Below are 19148 nucleotides of genomic sequence, written 5' to 3' on the forward strand. Positions count from 1 at the left end.
CTTTGAAAAGAAATGTAATTCATTACCACAATCTTTTACTCTATTATCTTGCAAAAGGTAAGAAAGGTAATTGAAGTCTATAAAAATATTTGGAGAGCATAGAGGTTGGATAAATCATACACAAGATTAAGTTTCTACCTCACATTATTTATCTAGAAAGTTTTTCATCAAGAATCTTCTGTAGTTTCTTTTAGAGTTCATTTAGGCAACTTCGTCATAGTCCTGCCCCCATGAGACAAGAATTGGAATTCTATGATATGGATCTTTGTTTAATTATTCTTTTAAGAAATTATAAACCAGTTTATATCATGTTTTTTTTTTTTCTATTTTTCTACTTTACATTATTTATTGATTGGAGAAGATGGACAGGGGGTGCGGTCAGCAAAGGAACAACATAAATAAACAAAAAATATTTATTTATGCCGACGTTTCAACTTGATTTTCAGGTCGAAACGACGGCATAAATAAATATTTTTTTGTTTATTTATGTTGTTTCTTTGCTGACCGCACCCCCCAACAATCTTCTCCAATCAGTAATCAATGATCAACTATATACACCTCATTACGTTATTTATAAATGAAATATAGGAAAGTAAAAATAGGAAATAAAGGAAAGTATTATCATTTTTAAAAAATTTTGGATCCAAGTTTTCAACCTAAATACACATTTTAAGATCCTTGAGCCCAAATCCCAAGTCTTACAATATCTTCTGTGAGTGTGTATTAATTACCTCGGATGTTTTAGGAACTTTTCAACAGAAACACACATTTTAAAATCCTCTGGGTCCAAGTATCACAATATGATCAGTGTGTGCATTGATTGCTTGGAATCTTCTAAATAATGAGGTGAAGGAAATGAGTTATAAGACAATATGTGCAAAAAATTGAAATATATTACAGTCTGAGTCAGGAGTTAGCCCAAAAATTTCAACAATGATGCCATTCATCGATATAAGCAGCATAGAATTGCTTTTAGTTCACCCAAGTCCTACTTCTCCGCTCTTGAAAAATAGTTCTCAGAACTCCTTGCATTCTTCATGATTCAAGTGACTGTTAAATAACAATACAGTATCCCAAGTCACACAATATGCTCTGTACAAACATTAATTGCCTGGGATGTTACCACTTTTTTGCTAACATTTGCTAATGGAAGTGCTACTTGATGCTATTTATTTTACACTCTTTTAAAATATTCTTGAAAATGGCTCTAACAATCTTGATTTTACCCATCGCATCAAAGTTCAGTTTAATGGTCTTTATTTATATCCTTTAAAGAAATATACATTTGGTTTATTTGAAATAATTAACCATCTCTCAATATTAGTGGTGGTAAAAAATGGATAAATATTATCTATGAAAGAACTAGATAATGTACTAAAAGAAAAAAATTGCATTTTATACAATTTATTTATGGATGAAAGAATTTGTTAGGTCCAGAATTTGTTAGCTCACTTCTCTTTAAGGAGAATCCAAGGCAAATAATAATAGAGCCAGGAGAAGGTGACTACAATCCTCCCCTAAAATAAATAAAAATTAATTGATTTGTTATTTATAAAGTAAGACATTTGATATTCCCATTTTTTTCTAATCAGAACTCCCTTCGTTTTAATTAATTTGGATTAATGAGAGAACATTGCATATAAAAAATAAATATTAACTAAGCCTATTTACATCTCTAGATGGCCTTTGGATTGTTTGAGGTATTTCAGCTTGTGTCACTATTTCCTTAATGGCCCCCAACTCGTGTGATTGTTCATTCAATTAAAATTAATGTAAAACAAACTCAGAAGTACGACAATGTTAAGAAAGATTCAACATCTTATCACTAAAACCAGAAACAACTGTTCTTATATTTAAAACAATTCTCAGGCCACTGCTGATGTACGGCTGTGAAGTCTGGGGAGTGGCATCCTTCATGAAAAGGAAAAAACTACAATCTTTTCAAAATAAAGTCCTAAGAATCGCAGTTAATACTCCTTGGTTCATAAGAAATAGCCAATTGCATCGCGAATTACAGATGGAGTCAATAAAGGATTACATCACAAAACGGTTCATGAAGTTCCACTCCTAGTTGCCGACAGAAGGAGTAGTGACCGACAGCCTGGGAAACCCAACCTCAACCTGAAGACTGAAGGCCAGACTGCTGCAGGACATTCTGTTATAAATTTTAATAAATATAAAATTAATTCATAGTCACACTACCTCTATTTTACTTTTTATTATTACTCATTTTATTAATTTATTATTATTATTATTATTATTTTTTTTCTATTTTCTTCTCTCGTTCATTTTTCAAATTAACTTGTATCTTTTTACCATTAGAGGGCAATTGTTTGTTTTATTTAAGTGCACCGATATCATTATTTTTTGTTATTAATTTTACTTTCCTCTTTTATTAAGAAGCATTATTCTTATCTATTTATTTATTTTTTCTTCTTTTAATAATAACATTGTATATAGTTAGGGGTGTCTTTTGTACGAGACTATACTCCCAATAATCAACTGCTAAAAAAAATATATATAATATAACGGTTATATCAACCATGTATGGCCCACCAGGCCCGATCTGGTATAAAATAAAATAATATATATATAACATCTTGCCACTGATGTCATGGAAACTGATATACTTAAAAAAAAATAGTCTTTAAAGAAGTGAGTAATTCATAATTTTTCTGACAAAAAATCTAGAAAAGTATCTCTATTAAATGTTTGAATTTTTTTTGTTCAAACATGTTTGGCACCTTTAAAACCTACATTAAATAAATATTGTTTAAATTTGTCTCTAATATGTTGTTTAGTTCTGTTGATAATCCAAAATTGTTCAGAACACAAAGTGAAAGGCCCCATCTATAATCTGGAGGGATCCCATGCCCTAATGTGCCAGAGACATTCACTATACTAAGGACGACCCTGAACATCTCATATGTGCTTTTGAAAGCACTTATAAAACACCATATAAATTTTATAAAAGTGATTTACTATTTTTCATTAATGATAACAGATTAAATAATATAACAAAAAGAAACTTAATCTATTTTAAAAAAGAAAGTATACTAAACCTACAATACATTATTAATTAATAATAATAATCATTTAATAAAGCAACTGTCTGCAAGTATATGTTTACATATAATAGCAATGCAATTTGGATGACAAATAGAAAATCTAACAGAAATTCAGAAGTAAACTTATTTTGAATACAGACATATTTCAAAGGAAATTTTTATGTCACATTAAAAGCATACAGAAATATTTTCTCTGAAATTCTACAATTTTTAAAAGAAAATAATTTGAATTGTTACCAGTAATCAATGATAAATTTCTTTAACAGCTGCATCTATTAACTTTTTCTTTATAGTGCTTGAAATTCGATGATTCACTGGAAAATAGCAAAACAAAAAATTAGCAACACTTTTTTTTCGGCCAAAAGTCCTATACTGCCTAACCATGGTTGGGGGTCAAGCTTTTCATTTCGTGGGATCGCCACTCAATGAAAAAGTCAACGCCCCAGGCCAGATTCGAACCAGCACCGCCAGCAGATCTCAGATCGGTAAGATTGTGCCTAACCATCTGAGCTATGGACAGGCCCAGCAACACTCTTCATTACCTACTATCCTAATATTAGCCAAAAGTTATAAAAACTATAATTTTGTAGGAGAAAATATACAGCGATGTAATCAGAGCCATCTTTTTTTTTATGGCTTCAAACACTTTTATTATGTCAAATAATACTCAATTGATTTTCACCTAATTCTCATAGATGCAATAACAAGTTCAATCTCTTGAAAGTTCTATTCACGATAAGCCGGAGATAGGGAAAAAAATATTTCTGAAAGAAATTGCCAATGAATGATTTCAAAATTATTAAATGCTGGTGGTTTGCTAATTGAATGTCAGGTGAATGCTATGAGAGTGAAATAGTAATGAGAAGTCTATGAATCTATTAACTTTTTTATATTTCTTTAAGTTTTAAAAGTATGATCCATTTTTTTCAATTATGAACATATTTAACCATATAATTATGATTAAGCAAAGAAATCATTGAATTATTTAAACTTGATTTCATTTCATGTAAAAACAAAAATATAAGTGCAATGTATATAATATCCTTACCTGTTTCAATATAGCTTTGTTTATTTATTAGTATAAAGAAATAAAACCAAACTTCATAGGTAAAATTCATTTTCTAACGATGCTACCGCGATTAGGCTTTACACAGTAAAAGAAATTTAAGCGGGCTTCAGAAAATTTCTTGGTTGAAAAAATCAATGCTTCCTAAATTTAGGAAGTAAAATTCAATTATTGTTTAACGATATAACTGCTTTAATATAACGAGAATAATTAATATGTACTAACTCATAATTCCTAAAGGTTTTTTATATTTGTATTTTAAAAATATAAGTTCAATATTTTCGAACACTCGAAATTTAATATTCGAATTCAATATTTTCGAAACTTTATTTTCAGACATGTATATCAGGGAGGAGGTCGAAAAAATATGTATGCCTAAAAGTAAATTTTTATTTATAATTAACCATTTATGATTAAATATGGACAGTAAAATTAGTTTTTGTAACGATAGCATTGTAATATTTGTAACTTTACTTATTATGCAAAAATTCAATATCAATAGGAATAAAAAAAAAAAAAATAATAAAAAATGGAAAAGCGTGAGTATAAAGAATATCCTACCTGAAGCAGTTTCTACTTCTCGTATTATTAATCATATTCCTAGCTGCTGAGTCTTTCTGAGAACTAATTTTAAGGGGCCGCCCTCAGCTGAGCATGCCCTGGGGCAAAATAATTCAGCGGGCCCCCTCCAACTCAATATTTTATGTTTCATTTGTGTCAATAATATTAATATAATGTAGATTAGGGTTTATTTTGAAAACAATACTTATTACTACATTATAGTTACAAGAGTTTATTTTTTTTTTCATTAAATTATTTTTAGTCAACACTTATCGACCCTCCCGAAAGTTCAGTCCAAAGGGAGGAACATCTCGAATTAAAATTAACGACTAGGAAACACAATTTTATCCTCATCATTGGTTCTAATAAACGTTGTTTACAATCTAACTTTTATTCATGATTATGAATGAGTTTTCTTTTCATTCATTAAAATTTTATAAAAAATATATATTTTTTAAGTAAATACTGATTGTAGTAACTAATCTCTATTAGCAGAGCAACAATAATTGTATGGACACCGATGGATCCGTAAGATACGCTGATATTGTAGCATTCTCTAAAACAGGAGGCACGGCTCTGATCTTGGATCCGACGGTGAGATTTGAAAATAAGGACCTCGATCAAGTGGGTAGAGTGGAAAGGGAAAAAAAGGAAATATATGAAAAATGCATCCCTTTCCTTAAGAAAAAATTCCGCGAGACCTTCGGAGAGAGAGAGTTCGCCGTAAGAGTCCTCTGGTTTCTCGCGGAACAATACCAGATCAAACAAGGAGCTTCTTAGAAGATCTGGGTGTTGGTATAGCGATCTTGGCGGAAAATATTATTTTGGATTCCCTGGGGATCATACATCACCACCTACATGGGAAGTAGCCCAGAGATTATTCACTGTGTTTTAATTTATGTATTCCCTTAACTTATTTATTTATTTATTAAATTATTTCTTTTTAATCTATCTATTCATTGAAGTATTTCTATTAACTGACTTTTTTCTTTTTGTTTTTCCTAGATTTGTATAGTTATATATATATTAAAATTTATATGTTTCTTTGTATAAACTGATTTATTACGATGACTATTCCTTGGTTTGACTCCACATTGCTATCTGATGATAAATTTGTTTAACGGATCGAACATGGATAGCGGATCACTGGAAATGGGTGGTCTGAGAGAGCGAGATAGGGAGAATAGAATTGTCAAGTTAATGAAATGGAATTATTGAAGGTAATGAAATTGCTAAATTGATAAAGAAAGAAAAGAGCAATAAAATGAATGATATGAAATAAACCAAAATATTTGTAGATAGTATTGTATTTAATATTTGTAGTATTATGATTTGTAGACTAATATTGATTGTTAGGGAAAAAAAAATTGTTATAACATACGAACATATATATATATTGTGTAGATGTCCGATCATGTATTGATTGGTATGCTGTGTAATGTAGCAACCCAATGTATTGAAACAGCATGGCTGAATAAAGCATTTCTCTCTCTAATGTTCTTAAAATTTTGGTTTCATTCTCCTTTTCCATGCTTAATTGTCAGGACCTGATTGACTATGGCTTGTCCCCACAACTCAGTTTTGATCCTGGGTTCGCCCTTGGTATACATTATATAACTATTAATCTATAACAAAGTTTTTTTCATAATAAACTTACATACATTTATTAATATTGTATATAGAAGGGGTGTCTATTCCTCTCTCCCAGAAGATATGGCCCACGACCCTATACCCCAAATAAAATGGAACCATATATATGTTTCTGTAGAACAAGTATAATTTTGTCAGTCTTTTTTCATTGTTTCCTAGTTTGAAAGTTCCCCTTAAAAATATGGTTCCACCCAGAAATCCATAGCCCCGTAAAAAATTAGCCCCACATCCAAAAATTTTGATTTACACACATACAACATGCATGCGCCATACATGTGGGCACTCTTGGTATGAAGTTGAAGAAGAAAATACAATTTTTCCTATCGAGCCTAGATTAGCAAGAACATTAAATTTTGAATGTACACTTTATAAAAGCTTATATTTGATTCAATTTCCTTATTTTTTGCAGCTAAGTACAATTAAGACTGGAATCAAGCCAGTTAACGTGAATTTCAAACCACTGTCAACGATGTCAGTAGTTGTCTAGAAAGTACTGACCTCCAACTTCACAGAGGTGAAGTACTGAGCTCCGGTTAGGACTTCTGATATCCTGAATTAACGGTGATTTTTGACCGATACTGGTAGCATTCAATCCATACTTCCCTTCCGATACGTTTTTTTTTTTAAAGTTGTAACAAGCCGCAAATATCGGTACCGCTGTCGATACCGAAGTTTCGATACCCTTGGAATTCGCTTGTTTTGTTTTTTCCTCAGTATCGATACGTATATCGGGAGTAACGCAAGGTTCCTATGTCTGAGACAAAATCTTGGATGGGACCCCTTCCTCTCATTGGGGAGAGATGGAGGAGGAAGGAGGGTTTACATAAAATAAGAATTTTGGCATTTCTCAAATTTTATAACTTTATTATTTTTTAGTACCAATATCAATTCTTTTCATTTTCATGTCAATTAGGTAAATAGTACCATTGCCAAAAAGTACAAATGTGCATTTGATAAGATATATTTCTGCCTTATTAATTATACATTCATCTAAACAAAACAGAAATATTAAAAAGGCCATGGGAAAAAAAAAATGTAGGAGACATATAAAAATGGAATATTTGAAATTATTAGGTAAAATTTTAGAATATCATGATGTACAAATCTTTTCAAACAGAATTTATAATAGTTTTTTAAAGATTTAAATATACCTGTTAACTAATAAAAATTTAAAATATTAAAATTAAAGTTTGTAACTTTCTTAACCAACACTTAGTAAATTATAACTTTAAATTATTAATGTTTTAATTATAATTTATTTGCTTAGTATCACAGGTAATCTACAGCAAAGATGCTATTTAAAACTGGGTATGTCTCAGGAGGGATTTCAAAAGCCATGTTGGATCCAGAGGTGATACAAATAATTGTTTAACACTACTTGACAATATTATTACCTGTATATTATAATTAATATCAACGATTATTCAATAAACAACCATCATACTGAAATAAAATATTTATAAATTATTGCTGGGATTTCAATTAAATTAAAAATTGTAGGTAACTAATTTTAAAAGGAATGCACTTGTTTTTTAAAGGGGTGGTATTTGAGAAATTTAATATTTTGTTTTAGCTATATCACATTATTTTCTATTTGACTGATTCTTTTAATTGTTACTGAAGATTCTGTGAACTCTCTAAGCTTACCTGCATTTCAGTTCCAAAATGAATAAACTATTAATTTGTATCTCACAGATTGTTTTCATTATCTAGTTTGTACTATAGGTCTCTTATTTATAGTATTAAAATTCATATTTTTCTATACTATTTCAATAATATGATAGATGCTTGATGTACCATAATGGTCCTTTGGTAACATATTGATTGAATAGAAGTAGATACCTGAAACTTAATTTAAGTTATGATAATGAAGATGGTATGTGATGTAAATTAATCAAATTTGTAAATTTCTATTGCTTAAGAGGTAAACAATATGATGAGGGTCCAGCCTTGTGGAAATAAGGCAGGAAAAATAGAGGATTGTAAATACTCAAAATATCCCTTGTTATTGAAGGAGAGTGTTTCGCCACACTCTATTGTCTATAAATCTGGAATGATATAAGTACTTAGATTACCATGAGAATTCCTCTATAGGGTCAACTTTGAACTCATAATACAGTCCTTGAAAATAAAAGCTATTACACATCAGTGAAAATCCATGCCCATTGTTCCTTGACACCAATTCATCATAGTAAAATACATAAAAATAATAATGCCTCCATAAACATAAACCTTACTAGGCAATAACAAACATTCATTTCACGGAACACAATAGTTTATCATTGTTTGAATGACTGAGGTTAACTAAAGAAGTTTATGAGCACTGCTTATATTTGTTCTTGAAAGACAATATAAATGGCTGACGGATTAATCTATTATTGTTAAATAAATCATCTGATAAATAATTCAATAATCTAAGAAAAAGAAAAATACAAAAATAACTGATAATGATGTACATCTAAGAACTTTGGATTTTATATAATAAGAAAAAAAAAGAGGATGTAAGGTATTTTGGAAATAAATTACTATTATTAAAAAAACAACAACAAACAATTAAAAGTAAATATATACAATAAATTTTATTGAGAAGTATATACAAAATGTTTTTTCATACACCTTAGACAAATATTTTTTAACATATATACATTTATCATGTCTAAGTGACATATTTTATAAAAAATGATTACATTTCTGATAAATGCCACAAAACATGTGATGGAGTAATACTTCAAACATTGTACATAAGAAAAAAAAATAAGGGAAAATTAATCGTTCAATTATATTTAATAAAAATTTATAAAAACCAACAAATCAAAGAAGTATACTAACTAGAAAGGATTACATAATTTTCAGATAATAATAAGTTCTTAATAAATCTCTTTCTATTTTTTTAAATTACAAATACCCCTATTTATTTTAATTCATCTTTTGTTTTTATCTATTCTGGAACAAGTCCTTAGTAATAAACATATCAGTTTTAATGCATTTTAACTGTAATTTCACACTTTCCAATTAAATTTAAAAACATGGTTATAACTTGGAAAAAACGTACATGTATCATACTAGAGTATGTACAGACAAATTAACAGTAAATAAAGTTTTTTAAAAAGTAACTCTTTTTTGAGCTGTGCGTACCACACATTTAAAACATGGAAAAAACAGGCACTTCATTCAAGTTGATCAATGAATGTCTGCCATTCAACACATGTGTTTCCCAGTATAAATTTATTATCACAAAATTGATTACAATACACCTCCCAAATTATAGTTTTTCAATGTTAAGGATTTGTTTAAAAACATATTTAATTTGCAAGATAAGACAAAGAAGAGACGATAGAGAACATTGATAATAAAATTCGTAGAAAACACCTACTATTCAGAAATAATGGTATTATGTATGATTAAAAACATAAAAATAAAAATCCATAAAAATGTAAAAAAATATTATTAACTCTTTCACAACTATACGTGACCATTTTTGTATAAGTAAATTACTCAATATCTTCGGGGAAGGGTAAAAAAAAGAAAATAAAATAAAAAAATATTTAGAATGATTGTTATATACACTTTGCACACTTTAGTAACAATTCAATTCTCCATCCACTAAAATAATATAGTCATGTTCGAAGACTCATCGAAGAGGGAAAGATTTTGTTATACATTAGCAGATCAGGTTCTATTTCCCTCCTAATAGATTACTCAGACCCCCAGTTGCACCACTGGCTCCTTGCTGAAGTTGTCGCATCATATTTTGTAACCCTGGCATTCCACCTATGACAACAAGGAGAAATATTAGATATAATAGATATGTATTGGATGTATAGATCAGATTAATAATAAAAAAAATTACTACATTGCAAATCACAACAATCATGATGAATGTCACAAAATAATTTATTAACTATAACATAAAAAAAATAATAATAATGCCTTCACACCAATAATATACCGGTTTTTGGTTCATTGATTCTTGGAATGGACAAAAATCAACTTATACAATCCATTTTTAGATGACAAAAAAGAGGCAAGCCGAAATTAAGTTTCAAAATAAGCATAACTAAATAATGAACACTCCATATTACTGTGAGATAGAAATATGATATTAAAAAAAAGTTTTTAAGTAGAACAATAAAAGTTATATAAGTACAATTTTGTATTTTAGTCATTTAAATAATACAGTCTGAGAGCAGAACAAATAGCTCAGTACTAAAAATAAGAAATTATACTATAAATTGGCCCAGAATAGATATATTAAACAGTACAAGTATTAATGACACTAGTTTTAAAGGTAGGTGAAAGTTGGGGCTTTATTGACTAAATACTGTCCATCATAACTTTTTCATCCTTTTTTAGCATCATATGAATTTCGTGTTGAAAGAACCACTAACTGGTCTTTGGAGGTAATCCAAAAAATCAACATATTTTTTGCATTCCTCATAAAAATGGAAGTGCTGCTCAGAAAGACCATGAGCCATTCCCACCCTCCATGTCATATCCTGATGAAGTATAACAAACAATCATAGTAAAAATCATTTTACTACTTTGTCTAGATCCTGGGAGGGGGGGGGGGAATTGAGGGTTCGAAAACCAGTTTACATCTCATTTGTGCTAAATGACCACCTTATATAAATAGTTTAGAGTAAAAGAAAAATGCATACCCATTTGGTGAAGAACTTTGGGATCCATCATTTTTGCCATTTGTTGATTAAGTTTTGCCATTTGGACCTGATTAACATTTTTGGCCATGTCTCCATTCTTAAACAAGCCTTTGATACCACCCATTTTCTTTACAACAGCTGCGAATCTCGTATACTGGGTGATAAGATCTTTAACCTCTTTTTCTGTAACCCCGGAACCCTGAGCCACTCTTATAACTCTGCCAGGCTGCTTGGAAAACAATTTAGCTCCATCTTTATTATCCAGTTCTATTTTAAATAAGCTATGAATTAATTATCATACAAATATACTGGAAACAGAATAATTAAATAATGGTCAAATATAAAAATAACACAATTGCTTCTAAAAGAATACTGAAAACAAACAACAATAATTAATAGGGCTTTAAATAACAATACAGTACGATAACTCACCTCCGTCATTCATACTGTCCATAATTGTCATGAGTTTTTTGAGACGGGCCATTGATTCTTGCTCACTGCCTTTAGATAAGAAATCCTGACTAAAACCAGGAATCATTCCCTAAAATTTATTTTTATACTTAATAAAACTATCTCATATCATGGTTGAAATTTTTTAACAAAATCATTGTGCAGCTAAAACACTCACCATAATCTGAGAGAATGGTCCCATTTTCATAATGTTTTGGAACTGCTCGTACATATCCCGCATAGTAAACTGTCCATGTTTGATTTTTTCAATTAGTTCTTCATTATCATCAAGTTTCAGCTCATTCACTTTATCAATGAGGCCTTCAATATCACCCATTCCCAAAAGTTTACTAATAAATGGTTTCGTTTTGAATGGTTCGAGGTCATCAATGTGTTCACCAGTACCAATAAATATAATGGGACTATTTGTAGCTGCAACCCTATAACAACAACAACACATTGGATGAGAAGACTTAAAACAAATTATCTTAAGCTGTCAATCGCAAATTTGTATTACGAGAATATAGGACTTTATATTAATAAAATGAGAAAAGAGGTTTGAAAATTTCTAAACATTAGAACATAATGTGATCAAAGATGCTTCCTTTACATTAACTATAGAAACAGTTTCCTAACAATTTTATCTCCAAAGGATTTATGAGGAAATACAGATTTTTTCTTCTTCTTTTTTTTTAATCAGAGACGATAGTGGATGAAGATATATGATATTTTAGGAAAAATTAAATTTTTTTTGCTTATCCAAATATTTTAAACAATCCTTTCTAAATAGCATCATGTATAATTTTTCTAAATCTTAAATTTTGGTAGTTTCTATAAGTCAAAAAATTGAGATTTCTAGTTTAAAATATGAATGAATAAATATTAAATTCAATTTTTTCAGATCCATATGTTTGTAACATAATAATTTTATCCACTCATGCTTCTAGTTGTTACACTAAACTTGGTCAAATGCATGTATAGAGAAATTTATTAAAAAAAAAAAAAAATCAATAAACAAAAAAATTGGAATTGTTTATTAAATTTAAGTGGTAGAATAATTTAATTATTGTTTCTGTAATAAATTAAAATACACCAGGTATTATTTCAAGGAAAGAAAAGTTGAAAACAGCCAGAAACGTAACTGATGGCGATCCGGAAAAGAAAGGAAGCTTTATTAAAATTAAACATTTCCCAAACAGAAAAAAATCTTAAGGACTAAAAGCCCACAGAACAAAGTTATGATTAAATATATTAAAAACCTACTATTTTATGGAATTTACACAAATACTACTTAACTAATATCTTAAGTATTAAAAAAATCTTAGTTCAAAATGGCTTCCCACCTAATGCCACACAGAAACTCCAAGACTTGGATGAAAACCCAACCTCAATTCTTCCTTCCCTCAACTCTTCACAACCCACTTCAACTTTTCCTATCCAGATCTCTTGGTTGCATCCATATCCTTTTGATAATACAAAGAAATCCCATAAGTTACAATTTTAGGTCTCTTCAATTTTCTATAGTTTTTTCACAAATTGTTAATAACCATAAAACTTGTTTACATTTTAGGCGATTTATGCCATCTGTATGTGTTGGATAAAAAAAGTGCTTGATATGAATTGGTCCTTGAATTTTATTTAATATGAAAATCCTTTTAAAAAAATAAATATCCATCCTATTAGAAATTCCAAAGTTAGTTGTGTTGAAGAAGACAAAAAAATTAACAATAACCTCAAAAGATAGGCCACAGGCTGCTGTTACAAACAAGCAAAAATCAAATCAAATTTCCAAAAATTATAGAGATCAGGGGGAGTTAACATGTATAATAGGGTATCCTATATTTATAATACCTTTCCTCTACTGTTTAAAAGCCAACGGTATCATTTAAATGGTGTCTGTGACATTATATATTATCAATTCACAATCTTCTAATCTATGATAGTACATAGTTAATTCATTTTATTGAACTGTTTAAAATAAGTTGTACAAGGATTCGTCTTTTAGGAATTTAAATCTCCATGACTATCATCTCGGTTTCCTGACAATTGATCAAATTTCCATAGTTTTGGATTTTTGAAAATATAAAAAATACTGAAATGATGCATTTTTTTAATGGTTGGGGGGACAGTAGTTAGAATAGATAGGTGGTCTAAGTTAAAAGAGTGGCAGAGCCGAGCGTGTTCCGAAAGTTTAGAGGTAAAAAGGTGACAGGAGTTGATGGAAGTTTTATGCTAAAAAACATTAACTTAATTAATTTAATAATTTCCTCTTATCAACTCCTTTTACCTCTTAACTTTTTGGAACACACTTTAAGCCTCAGTCATTCTTTTAACTTTGACCACACACCTATTCTCGCTACTGTCGTTAACCATAAACAATGCCTCATTTCAAAATCAATACATATCAATTTATAACAAAAATCTGTCAATCATAAAGTTGGTAAAGAATAAGTAATACCTAGTTAAAGTAAAATATGTAGCAGTGGAATTCTACAAGCAAATCTTCATGATGACATAATTGATATTACAGTTAATTTATGCATGAGAGAACTTACGCACTAAGGGCACCACCACCCTTTGCATGCCCATCCAACTTGGTTATGATTACAGCTCCTACATCAACCTTTTCCTTGAAGGCTTTAGCCTGTGCTTCACAAGCTTGACCAATTGTTGCATCCATAACGAATATAATATTATCAGGTTTCTAAAACGACATATTAAAAAAAAAAAAACTATATTAATAAAATGAATAACTTGATTAAAAAGAAGTTAAGTTAACCAAAAAAACATTTCTTATTAACACAAGAAAACTGTTGGCACTATCTCCATTGTCAATTTTGGCCTTATGGTTTTTGTTTTGTTTTTAAGTTCTATTTTTATTTTGCCTTTTTAGGAAATTTAATTATCTCAGAACAATAAATATACAGTGTATCATATCATGTAAACAATAACATGAAGTTGCTCAGAAAATCCGCTAGGAGCTTCTATACACTTATCATTTAACATGGCTTTAAATAGGGCTGCTCACAATGCTATAATTATAACATTTAACATGGTAAAACATTTTACATTTAACACAATATTATGAATACCCCTTATATATGAAAAGCAAAAGGGATATAAGGAGGAGGATTAGGGTGAATTTCTTTTATGTCGTTTAGGCCACTAAAGCGGAACACATTTTTTGGTTATTATGCAGCCGCTATTGTATATGGGGTTCCTGATTAGGTATATATACATCAAACTTTGCTAAGTTTTAGGCAAAACAAAAGGAAAAGCAACAAAATCTGCCCATATGTGCGTGCGCATAGACACGCAGATGCATGCATGTGCCAATAATGGCAAAACTGTAATATTTTACAAAATTAACTATATTGTCATGGTGGGCTCCAAAATGGCTTTATTAGATGTTTGTAAATCAATATAATTGTACTAAAAAAATGCCTTCCTAGGCAGATTTTAATTGCAATATTGTTGACATACAAACATCTAATAAACGCTTTTTTAAGAATATAATAATAAAGTCAATTTGATAAAGTATACGGTTGCGTCATCATTCTTCTGAACCAACGAAATGATATTAATAACATCAATTGAGAGCAGAGAAAACATTTAGTAGTACTTATAAGAACCATGATATTGAAATAACTTGAAAAAAAGAACAATAAATACAAACTATAACCATAAAATTTTTTACTTCAGCAGTACATAACAATGTAAATTTTAGTAAACAAGTGATAAAGAGCTCACATTGAATATAACTTCAGTTCATTGAAGGCAATAAGTTTAATTCAAATAATTAGAAATAAAATATTAATATACACATATTACTTATTTATTTTATAAATAGGTGGTTGGTGGTTTGTGAATAAAGGAGATGGTGTGGGTCGTGGTCAGAAAAAATAAAAGTTCCAGCCTGGACCATCTCCTTCTTTAGTTATTCATTATGGCACTTTAAAGTGATTATTTCCAATACTTTAAGTTAGGCCAGATATATATTATCTACTTATCCAACCATAGACTTACGATAGCATTAGAAACTTGTAACATCTCTTCAAAAAGAGATTCTTCCTGCTTGTGTCGACCGCTGGTATCAACAATTATTATTTCAAACCCTTCCTTTTTAAACATATCCACACCATCTTGAGCAATAACAACCGGGTCAATTTCTGTGTAACTAAAGTAAACGAAAATAAAACAAAATTAATAACCAAAAACTTTTTTTTTTAAAAAGTTAGAATTATAATTTTTAAAATTATCACCTTCCATAAAATGGAATCCTCGCCTTGGTAGCATTCTGCTTTAACTGATCGTAGGCACCAGCACGGAATGTATCAGCACATACCAGACAGGCTTTCCAATTTTTTTTTAAATAGTGATAAGCTAATTTAGTACAAGTAGTTGTTTTTCCTGAACCTTGAAGACCAACAAACATGATAACATTTGGCTTTCCTTTAGTAGGTTGAAATGCCTTCACACCAGGATCAACAAGCTAAAACAAAAGTATATTCAAATATCAAAATGTAAAAATTAAAATTTTCATTTATAGAGGTTCGAATAGAAAAAAAAAAAAAGTCTTACTTTCACTAATTCTTTAAAAACAGCACTTTGTATCATTCGCCGCTTGTTAAGTCCACCAGCCATCTCATCGAAATCAATAACAGCTCTGACATTTTCACGTAACTTTTTCACAAGACGAATATTTACATCAGCTTCCAATAATGCAGCACATACTTCTTTCAGCATAGAAGCCAAAACCTTTTTGTAAAAAAAAAAAAAAAAATAATAATAACATAATAAATGTTGGCATTTAAAAAGTTCTAAAAGTTGATTGTGAATAAAAATATAGAATAAATATTAGAATTTGCAATCATAATATCAAAATTTACAAAGTAAGAATATTTACTCAGCATCATAAAAATAGTAACGTTATTCTAGAAAACATGGTAGATTAAACAGTAGCAAAAGCTGCCTTGGGGGGGGGGGGGGGGGGAGGTTTTATTTGATAAAAGATTAAAACATAACGTTTACTAACAAAGTATTCTCAATTTAATACAACCAAATTTAGATATAACACTAGACCAATCAATTTCTTCAGTTTAAACAATCTTGTCCATATTTTACATTGATTCACTTTTTATATGCTTTGATGTAAATACATATTTATTCTCTGCTGCAGTAGTTAGCAACTATTAAAGACCCATAAATTCATAAGACCATTTCTAAATTTCACAACTCTAAAAATTTCTTGTATGTTGAGTTTTCTAAAATAACTTTATAAAATTTCAGTTCAAGAGCCTCATTTATATTGTCTATAGCACCATCCATATTATTTTTAAGAAGTTCAGCAAAGCGTTCTGGTTCATGACCTGAGCTTTCTTCCAAATGCTCTTTGTAAGGACTGATAATATTAGGCCGAATCTGAAGTATCTTCCGAAGCATAAATAAACATGAAAATGGGAACAAAAAAAAAATTATAACCTATAATTTTAAATGTATAATTACTTCAATTAAAAAACAGTTAAAATTCCAAAATATAATATCAACAAAATGGAAAAGTGAACATTGTGTAAAAAACTACTAACTTATTTTACAATGCATAGTTTTTTGCCTTTTTAACAATCAATTCAAAAAGGGATTTTTGAAATATTTCTTGGAAGCCAAAATATCTATGTATAGCAGCCGGGGCAGTTATAAAATTTTATGATAAATCTTTTCTTGCTACTTCTGCTATGTTGTTAACCCGGCTCAAAGATGGGTTTTCCTCCTACAATTCATACAACAATAATTCTGAGTTCTATTGAATTTATGGCCTCATTAAAACTACAAGGTAAGTTTTAACTTACTTTTAAATATTCAAAGTGAAAATTATAATCATGATGATCTCGTGCTAGTTTATCTTTTAGTTATCACATCCTCAGTAATTTTTTTTTTCAATTCCATCCAACTGTTGTTACTCTGATTGACTTATATACACATGATAATCTTAGCTATTAAATATATTCTTGTACCAATATAATATTTTAAGGAAGAAAATAACCTGTTGTTGTACCCTAACGGAAGCAGTGTGTCCAAGTTACAATGAAGTCAGGGAAAAATAAAAACATTGAAGTTATTGACCATGCTGTAGCGAGAACAGAAAAGTAAAAAAAAATTTGAAGATGGTCAGGTTGCGGCTAAAGAGAACAAAAATAGTTTACAACTATTTATTATCTGACATTTCGCCCCACTTTGTATATAATAAACAAAAATTTGTAAAGTATATTTATAAACAAAGATATTCAAATTAAATAAAAAATGTAACAAGGTCATATTGATAACATAATAAAAACTTTTTTAAATTTTTTGAGAATCTTCTAAGCCTTTCTGTATCACCTTGATTGTACATAACTTTTAAAAATTGTTTATAGAAATACAAGTTGGTTGGGAGATGCTCTCTTTCGTGAGTCCCTGGCCTTCTCATCGTTTACAATGTTACAGTAATTATTAATAAGGTTGAATCAGCAACAGCATAATTTAAAAACAGTATTATCTTTTTTGAGTGTGTGATAGCTGTTAGGGGTAGAAGGATCACTATGGATACCAAATTCGAGCATTACCCAGTTTTGTCACTCCTAGAATAGGTGACAACTCTGTACTAGACATGTACAACCGACAGAGGCATGAACACAATTCTTGGATAAGTGAGGCCCATCATCCCCAGGTGCAGGCCTTATGACAAGGGTAAACACCAGATATTCTAAATTTCATGTTATTCACAAATAAAATTAAAGTTCACACTTTGCTTCTAAAATTTGATGAAAACTGCGGGTCATATTTACATGAAGCAACACATAATTGTGAATTGGAAAAGAAATATTGATAACCAATAGATTACATTGTCTCTTAATATGAAGAGACAATCCACACCGGTCGAATATAAAATTGACATTCAGGAGATCGATTTCCTATCAATAACATTAAAAGCAAGGAGGACACTCAATGATTGAATTCAACTTTAAAGGATAACTTAGTACAATAAACTATACAATAGTTTAAGGACACAAATTTCAGTTTAAGACAGCTATGAATATAAAAACAGAAGATAGTGCTTTAATTTCCAAACCAAATTAATTTTATTAAAGAAGTGGTATGTCATCAGAATTCATAAGGTTAGTTCATATCACTAATTAACTGGTTTCAAAAACATTGGTGGGAGGAAAGATTAAATAATTCACTTTTAGTTTGATACAACTATCACTATTAAAAGAATAAGGTATAAGTATTATTATAAATTAAATAAAGTAAAGATTACAACATCTTGTAGAATTGAAACTTACTTCTTCATTTATAATTGTAGCATTACTTAACGAACGCAACGCATCCGTAATTTTTCTTCCTAAATCTGCTAACACCATTTTTGTATTGTTTTTAAAACGAACTTAATAATAATAAAATAAAGTCTGTTTCACTGAAACAAATCTTTGATGTGGAAGGTTAAAAACATTTAACAGCTGTTACAGAGCCAACATGGCAAAGCATGATGGCTACACTGGTTACTTTCTTTTACAATTCCTAGAGGGCATTGAGTACGAATTTTTCCGAAAGCAATTTTGACTTAATTTTAAACATCATTTGTTTAAATTTTTTTGTAAAATCTGTGTTGATAAATCAACAAAGCATACGCCGTAATAAAATTATTACTCTATATCCCTA

The 19148-nt window shown here is 29.5% G+C and overlaps 1 protein-coding gene across 1 annotated transcript; it reads right to left on the minus strand.

Moving 5' to 3' along the window:
• Positions 1-8898: 8898 nt before the first annotated feature.
• Srp54k (signal recognition particle 54k) lies at positions 8899-18975 on the minus strand. The gene is made up of 9 exons (XM_014419857.3): positions 18773-18975; positions 16035-16211; positions 15716-15945; positions 15480-15630; positions 14009-14157; positions 11632-11893; positions 11436-11544; positions 11004-11270; positions 8899-10116 (listed from the first exon to the last, which is right to left on the minus strand). Exons 1-9 carry the CDS (start codon positions 18848-18850, stop codon positions 10022-10024), a joined length of 1518 nt encoding a protein of 505 aa, XP_014275343.1. The 5' UTR covers positions 18851-18975; the 3' UTR covers positions 8899-10021.
• Positions 18976-19148: the final 173 nt, after the last annotated feature.

The sequence above is a fragment of the Halyomorpha halys genome, unplaced genomic scaffold, assembly GCF_000696795.3.
Source record: "Halyomorpha halys isolate HHAL.00 unplaced genomic scaffold, Hhal_1.1 Scaffold252.1, whole genome shotgun sequence".
Lineage (NCBI taxonomy): Eukaryota > Metazoa > Arthropoda > Insecta > Hemiptera > Pentatomidae > Halyomorpha > Halyomorpha halys.